At 36.1% G+C, this 8947-nt stretch overlaps 1 protein-coding gene across 1 annotated transcript in view; it reads left to right on the top strand.

Moving 5' to 3' along the window:
• LOC107758568 (relaxin receptor 1-like) overlaps positions 1-8947 on the top strand; it is a 71053-nt gene that overhangs the window by 32180 nt on the left and 29926 nt on the right. The window contains exon 2 of the mRNA XM_016576338.1: positions 7583-7666. Within this exon, the coding sequence (XP_016431824.1) occupies positions 7583-7666 (84 nt within the window). The remainder of the gene's footprint in view (positions 1-7582; positions 7667-8947) is intronic.

Raw genomic sequence — 8947 nt, 5'->3', positions numbered from 1 at the left:
GGCTGGTGAACTAGAGTAGGCCGCGGACAGCGGCGGGCTTGCGTGAGCCGCGGACGGCAGGCTGGTTCTGGCTTGGGGCAGGACGCTCTCCAGACACCGGAGGATTCCTTCCCTCCAGCTCAGTCCCGTGGTGTCTGGGAGGTCCACGGGGCGATGGTAGTTGGCCCCGAGCCAGAACAGAGAATTAATGGTGGCGTCATCGAGGGCCATAGCCACGGCGAGCCTGCAGAACTCCCAGGAATACTCGACAAAGGGGAGATCTAGGCGAGCTAAGGCGGAGAACCGAGCGGCAATTTCCATAGCCGCGGGGAAAACAAGGAAAACAAAAAAACTTCTCAAAAAGGCGGAAAAAACAAACGCGAGGTAAAGTCGCCGCTCACTTTTTGTTAGGTCTGGAATTCTGTCACGGGTTGCTACTGTGAGGAGCACGGAGCGAGGAACAAAGAGACCAGGAGTACAAAACAAAGGAGTTTAATTCTTTTTTTCAGGGAATCACACGTAGCACAAGGAGTTGACAAACACATCCAGACAAGGGAGAACAGAACGGGCAAGAACTAAATAGGGCAGATAACGAGGGGCAGACAGGTGATGGGGATAACTAATAACAAGGAACAGGTGATACTAATAATGGGAAAAGGAACTGGAAGGACCAAATAAGGACAACAGGAACTAAACGGGAACATACACGTGACAATAACAGGTTCTTCTTCTCAGGTCTGGTTACCTTTTTCTTTTGAAGTCTTTTAGCTGTGAAGCATCAGTGCTGCCAGATAAGTCAGTGCATGTGATAAAAATTCTGAACTTAAAGTGAGTTGTTCATGGCACACTCGTTTTATGCGTATTTGGCGCCACCTAGTGTTGTGGGTGTATTATTGACATGTCAAAGTCTAGACCTGAATATAAGACAACCGCGTTTTTTCAGATGTATTTCCAAGAAAAAAATATCGTCTTATATTCGGGACAATACGGTAGGTAAAATTTATAGTAATCTATATATAGCATTTATCAAGTCGAAAGCTACAATCATGTGCTTATGTTGCACCCCATTTGTGTGCAAGAACCATGTTTATGTAGTAGTGTGTGCTGTGACATGTCCTGTGAAGGCAGCACTTAACTGTTATGCAGTGACATGCTCACGTTTTTTGTTTTTTTTTCTTAGATTTGAACCCCCAGAGTTATATGTGCTTCTCTTCTAAAATAGCGTTATGTTATGAAATGGATGGCTTGTGAACTCATGAATTAGTCATATCAGAGTGACACAATATGACATGAACAGTATATCACACCACTGACATAATAATCTGAATAAAGAAACTCATCTTGAGTTTCACTGAATGCGTTTGCATGCACTTTCTTAAGCTGATTATGCATAATAAGCCGACAACGCACATGGTCATGTAAACACGGTAACCCATTTTACTTTTATCGGAGTAAGTTCATAAATGGCTTAAGCATATACCGGTCAACACAGGTAGTTTTTTTGCCTCTTACCCCGATTTCGCACAGCATGAAAACGCATTAACCTGTTTTCTGTTGGCTTATTGAAGACCGCATGTGTGAAATGTGACAGGAACACATCGTTAATGCAGATTTAAGCGCATCCAGACAGAACGAGCGTTTTGCAGTAAAAAAAAGAAGGCTCTTTCATGACCCAGAAAAATTATAAAAATGTGTTCTCATCTCATGCAGCAGAAGTAGAAGTGGTTTAGTCCAAATGCTGCATCTGTAACTGCATGAGAGGATAATATATGAGCTGTAAGTTTCCCGCTGACATGTTGCAAGCTTTATTTATCATCACAACTCACAACATATGAAATACTCTGAATCAGATACACTGATTATTGTGTTTTGACATTACTACAGGGAAATAATCTGAATTATTAATAAAGTCATTGTAGGGACTTAACTGTAATTTAAGTCGTTAATTCTATAAGGGAATTAATCATTAATTTTATTTCTAGCTCAGGTTTTGAAAGGACTCGAATCTGAAAATTCTGAGTCAACCTGATGGCATAACACATACAGTGGATACATTTTCACTACTTATGAGTTTTAAATGCTTGTCTTTTAAAATCGTCATGCAAGGTCCGGTTTCTCTTGTTGTCAGAAAAGGACGGGGGTCCGTTGGGGTTTCAGGAAGCAGATGTTCAAAAAGTCATGTGGCGTCACGCTGTATAGATTGAATCACGTTATCCCTGTTCTTTATAGGTTTGTTGTTCTGCAAGCCTGAGGGTGTAATTAAATTACTCCTTTTTCCTGTTTGGATATAATCGTTCCATTCATTGGTGGTCACAAGACATCGTGGTTTCTATATGTTGTGAACGAACTTTCCAGTCCTGATACAAAGAAAGCTTTGTTGTCTCCTGATTGAATTAGTTTTTAATCACTCCTCTGAGTGGATGACGACAAGACCGGCAGGAAGTCGACCCAGAATATTGGAGTCATGTGCTGGGGGTGATTGGTATAGATACCTCATGATGGCTGATAAGGGGGAGATCTTTAGATCCTTCTGTAATATTTCTGTTTCACAAGACAGAGACCTTACATCATGTAAACACAATTTACTTGCATTGTCAGATTACTGACGTGCATGCAAATGGGGAAAACTGGTTATTTTAATACGCTGATATTTGTGAGTTATCAACTTAATGGTGTGCATGTAAACATACTCATCGATTTAATCTTCAAGGTAGCCAGACAGGTTATTCTTTCAATAAGCATAATCGATTTCTAAAAGATCCTTCATGTACTGTATAAGGGATGAAAGCTGTCCGTGGTACTCTTTGTAGCAATAAAACACTATATACGCACTATATATACCATACATATACAATTTTTATGTATTTAAATAGTTATTCATTATAAATGCAGGCAGTAGACAGCTCACTAAGTTTTAGAAGTCTTTTTTGTGTAAAATGTAGTGTAGGGACAATTTTAACTAAATTTCACAATCAATTACAAAGAAGTGGCATTATTAATTAAACATTAAATTCTGAAGTAGAAAAAGTAAAATAGTATGTTTTTTTATTATTATTGTTGCTAAGCTTTTCACACTTTAAATAGTTAAAGAGATAGATCACACCAAAATGAAAATTGTGTAATCATTTACTAACGATCATGTCGTACCAAACCTGTATAAGTTTCATTCTTCTTTTGAGCAAAAAAGAAGCATGTGAAAATGCAGCATGTGATTGGCTGTCTGTTGCTAAACATCTAGCCATAATATTCTAATGGTTTTCCACTGTACACATTTGACAGTGCAGGGTTAAAATGGCTATAACTGTTTCATAACCGTGGGTAAAAAGTGGTGCTAACTCCTTCTAAAAAAAATGAGGACATTCTCTATTCCTTTTGATTTGGTTTACACCTTTCTTTCCCAGTATTTCTAAGCCCATAACTTCACTTCCATTGCTGACTATTCATTTGTAAACATTTGATGACTCAAACTGTGTTCTGCATTAACTAGAATGCAGTGGTCATCTCAGTGGTCATTACCTGTATTTTTGTCATGGACCAGCTGCATAAACAAGGCCATTAATCTTAATGTTTTACAGGGAGGAGATATTATCTCAGCACTGAATCTTCCTTGTCATTTTACATTTCCGTTGCCGAGCTTGAAAAGACCAGCTATGACGCATAGAGAATGCAGTGCGGTGATGCTTCGATTTTAAAAAGTGAAACAGCTTCATAGAATTTTTGTAAATTCTTAAACATCATTACAGTTTTTAACATGCTGCCAGTAACTTGTCAGAGAGTAACACGTTATCACCACAAAACCACAAAATTGCAACTAGCCACTTATAAAAAAGCAGTGAAATATGCTTGTCCACTTAGTAAGGGTGACAAAAGCGCAGATCAATCATGTTGTGTTGTTAAAAGTCAGTAATAAAGTGAACCGTATTAGTGGTGGATAGGCTTTCTTTGAAAATACCCTCAGTATAAATTGGGTATTATTGTTTGATAGGGTAAGCATTCGGTCAAAATACAATAGAGTCATAACATCGTAGTGTCCTTGTGCTTGTAAAATCAATGCAGAGGTCAAAAGTAACAGATGGGTTTCCTCTCTCTTCATGTAAGCAAAGATTACATGGTGCCTTTAATTGTTACATAAGGCTAGATGGGAAAGAAATTACCTGTCAGAGACTTGTTGGGGCACAAATAGCAACATTACCTGCCAATGATGGATTTAAACTCATTGCAATGCTGTTCACTCATGTTGAGTGTAGTATAGTGTTAAAGGAAATCCTATTTTCTTCCAGTGGTAGTGGAGGAAAAGATTGTGAGTTGTAAGGGTTTGTTTGGTGTGTTTTTTTCCCCAGAAAAAAAGGACCAGAAATGATCTCTTAAAGGAATAGTTTATTTATTCTCCCTCAAATCATTCCATATCTTTTCAAATACGTTCCCTTTTGTGCTCTTTAGAGAAAAATAGCAGCATGCAGGTTTGGAATGACATGAAGGTAAATAAATAATATCAGAATTCTCATTTTTGAGTGAACTGTCCCTTTATAATTGTTCTAATAGAAGTGCAGTTTAAGTTCCTTGAATTCCATTGACAGGAAAACAACACAGTCCAAAGGGGAACAGATGTTTGTTTTGCAGAATACATGACTAAACCTTAATTGAAGGCAGATCACTTTGCTAGTGTGTCTAGATAAGACTGAAATGTTTACAGACTACCCAATATGCACAATATCCTTTTGTAGCCTGTTTGCAATCAAAATAATGGCTAAATGAGAACAATAATTGATTGAAAATATTAATTGAGATGCCAGTTGAGAGTTTATTTCATTTGAATATTATCTACTTCGTTTGTCCTGGTAACAATACTTATATCTATAGTTTTCTCTCTCTCTCTCTCTCATTTAAATTGTTGTGAAGTGCAGACATTTATTTCTTTAGGGTGCCAGGTGCCAGGTTGTTTATGAATGTTTGAATGGTATCCATTTTTTTCCATTACAGTTTATGAAAGTCATCAGGCCTGCCATTTTACCATTTTAGTTTAAATGAGAGATTGATTTACTTTGAATATACCTAGATTGAAATTGTGTTATGATGTAAACAAAACAATACAAACAAACAAAAAACTGTTGATGCAATTTCAAGAATATATGTTACTTTATATAAGTGCTGTATGTACAGTATAAAAAAGTCATCTAAAATAGAGTTGAACTACAGTAAGTATCGGCTGCCTGACATTGCTCACCTTCTTGGAAAAGTTTATTTACTACAAAGACTGTTTGAGGTCTTTGTAGCACAGCTTAGATGTTTAATTAACATTTGCATTTCACCCATGCATAATCAATTACCTTCATGACACGAAAGGAACACCATAGAAAGTTGATGGATAATGAGCTATGCAAGCAAAGTGTGGATGTTTCAGCATCACAGAATTCATTTCATTTATCCTTAAACACTAAGCAAAATGAAATATGTTTATCGTTAAAGACCTCAGAAGACATTCTCATATGGCTGAATTTGGCTGAATTTAATATTCAAACGGAAGAGAAAGAGCACTGCTGAGTTAGAATTGCTGAGATGAGTAATTTTTTAGAAAATCAGTTTTCTTTCTCAGGCTGATTTCAGTTATAGTAACGTGCAAACAAAAAACACAATTTTTATTACATAAAATCTTTTAAGACAACATCTCTATAATTGTCCCTAAAACCTTGTGAATATGGTTTGGGTTTAGTTCTATTGTTCTTTGTAGACCTGGAAGAGTCCACTTTTATTTGTATTCAAAAATGCAGTATATGGGCACCTTTGGTCCTGTGGACGTTTAAGAATTAAAGTCTTGTTAAATCACACTGGTCAGTTGTTCAATTTATCTGGTAATAATTAACAACTGTGGGTATAAATGCATCTTAGGAGAATTCTGTCATTTTGTTTCTGAAGCGTCATGAACAAGCCATTTCCATCACACAAAACCATTTTTTTTTTGCGTAATTTGAAAACAAAGATACAGTTTGATTGAAAATGTGTTCAATAAAAATATTATTGGGGCAAAATTGTGGTGGAAAATATGAAATGTAGTGGAAGTGTGGGACAGCTATTTTTTAAAACATTAAATATTAAAAGGTTAATGTTTTATTTCAATTAATATTTACATGATTATGTTTATTTGTTTAGATTATGTAGTTTGAAATTATTTGTATGATTTTATTTTATTATTTTTTGACTGAATGGTGAAATCTTTTTGCCAGACTTTTAATGCACAGCACTGCATGTGTTTAATTAAATGCAGAAGGACATTGCAGCTCCCTGGGCCTTTGGCAGGTCTTGTTAGCAGGTCAGGTTCCCCCTGTGTTGACCATTTAGGCTGTGAGGTCGATGCTCAGTGAGGTAGCTGGATTATTAATAAGATGGTCAGGCTGAGAATGTGCTTTTCGTTGAGCCATTGGACATGTTTGGCATTAAGATTCCAGCTTGAGTTTACCTTTAACATCATTGCATTCTATATTTCAGAAATAGTTTCAGACTTGTGTCTGCAGTGGTAAACCGCATGTGTACTGGGCTTCAAAATGTCATTAGTGTTACATTATTATCATTATAATCTCATTAATATTTGTAGATATTCACATATGAATTCTTGTTCTTAGTCCAGTTCTGTAAGTGTTTATCGTAACATACTAAAATGTATCTATGTAAAAATAAATAAATACTAATAATACTACTACTAATAATAATGTTTTTGAAAGACATCTGATCTTATATGCTCACAAGGATGGATTTATTTGCTCACAAATACAGTTAAAACAGCAATATTGTGAAATATTATTACAATTTAAAATAACTATTTGAATATATTTGAAAATATAATTTATTCCTGTGATGGCAAAGCTGAATTTTCAGCAGCCATTACTCTAGTCTTCAGTGTCACATGACCCTTTAGAAATCATTCTAACATGCTGATTTGCTACTCAAGATACATATCCTTTTATTATCAATGTTGAAAACAGTTTTGGTGCCTAATATTTTTGTGGAAACAATGACACATTTTTTCAGGATGCTTTGATGAATAAAACGTCAGAAGAACCGTATTTATTTTAAATAGATTAAAAAATAAATTTAAAAATCAGTTTAATATATCCTTGCAAATTAATTCTAATTTTTTGAAAAACTCCTTTAAAAAATCTTACTGACCCCAAACTTTTGAGTGATATTGTACATGAACACTTTGTATTTGAATACCTACAAATACGAATGAGATTACCCTGACAGGGATTGATGAAGGTGTATTGAGTAAGCCGGAAGGTTGATTTTAATTTGTTTGAGATGTTAAGTGTGAGGTGTCAGGAGACAGGAAACGCCACAAAAGTCACACCTATTTGCATGCCACCTGCTTCATTTCCTCCACAACTTTTGTAGTTGGCAAACAGTGTCAAGATGATTGACAGGGGTTGCTGAGTAGGTTAACATGATTCTTAAAAAAGAATGTATTTTCCATTGTTGTCTTTGCTGTGCTATCAGTGTGTTCTCTGTCACACCTGTGAACATCTGTGCCGCAGCTATTAGCTTTGTTAGTAATGACAAGCAACGTGTGTTTGATTCAGTAATCCTTTACTTCTTGTTGTCTTTCTTCTAGGAGACAATAATGGTTGGCCACATCTCTTTGATAACTATTTTGGCATCCCCAGTAATAACCTTGGAACCAAGTCAAACGCCTGCAGTGAGTATGCTCTCATTTCTGCAACAATTCAGAGAATTTAAACATTGTAGGGAATATCTTATATATATAATGTATTTTACATGTTTCTTTCAGAAACACTGTATGCATGTAAAATCTGGTTTAACACATTTGGCAGCTAGATTTTGTCATTCCACAGCTGAAACAACAATGAGAGATGGATATTTAGAATACAAGCACAAGATTTTTTCAGTCTGATATAATCATTGCCATTCACAAAATAAACACATAATATTAATGTTGTTTAACCGAGTTCTCAGATTTTGGCATGTGTGGCCTTTTTATTATCAAAATAAGTCACTTTTTGATGTTCAAAGTCAGTAAAATCGGTAAGATTTTTTTTTACAGAAATGATTACTTATATTTAGCAAGGACGCATTAAATTGATCAAAAGTGACAGGCTTTTACATAGTGTAACGGGGTGGAAGGAACACGCGACAAGGAGAGCTCAAATAAATACCCCGGAGGGTGGATTTATTCACAGAGAAAGTGCTCAAGTGAGTGCGCTGGGTCCTGAGGTGAGTCGAGGCTTCTCCGTGCGTGAGTCGGTGCTTCTCCGTGAGCGTGTTCCAGTGTCGGTGAGTCCGTTCCCTTTTCCTCGTCACTCACGCGGCTTATCTGGCCGTGGGCTGATGACTCTCAGCTGTGACCAATCAGCCCGTGATGAGCGTGTGCAGGTGTTCCTCGTCCGTTTCCAGGGCAACGCTGATGTGAGCTCGGGACGCTCGTCACAATAGTCAGAAAAGAAAATTCAAATAGACTTTATGTTCCTCAAAGAATACTGAAAAGATATGTCATGGTTTCACACAGAAATATTAATCAGCACAGCTGTTTTCAACATTGATGTCAATAAGAAATGCTTCTTGAAATGTTTCTGCACCAGATCAGCATATTAGAATGATTTCTGAAGGATCATGTGACACCGAAGACTGGAGTAATGGCTGCTGAAAATTCAGCTTTGCCATCACAGGAAATTACATTTTAAAATATATTCAAAAAGAAAACTGAAGCTGTTCTTTTAAATTACAATAATATTTCTCAATATTACTGTTTTACTGCATTTTATTGTATCATTGAATGCAAAGAGCATAAAACGTCTTTTAAATTTATCTACCCAAACTTAAAACCTAAAATTATTATTATTATTGTTTTTTTTTTCTAATAAATAATAATAATAATAATAATAATTCATTACATTTATATAGCGCTTTTCTAGGCACTCAAAGCGCTTTACATTGTCAGGGGGTATCTCCTCATCCACCA

Source organism: Sinocyclocheilus rhinocerous, unplaced genomic scaffold (assembly GCF_001515625.1).
Source record: "Sinocyclocheilus rhinocerous isolate Xijiao unplaced genomic scaffold, SAMN03320098_v1.1 scaffold354, whole genome shotgun sequence".
NCBI lineage: Eukaryota > Metazoa > Chordata > Actinopteri > Cypriniformes > Cyprinidae > Sinocyclocheilus > Sinocyclocheilus rhinocerous.
This window is presented reverse-complemented; position numbering and strand designations above follow the sequence as displayed.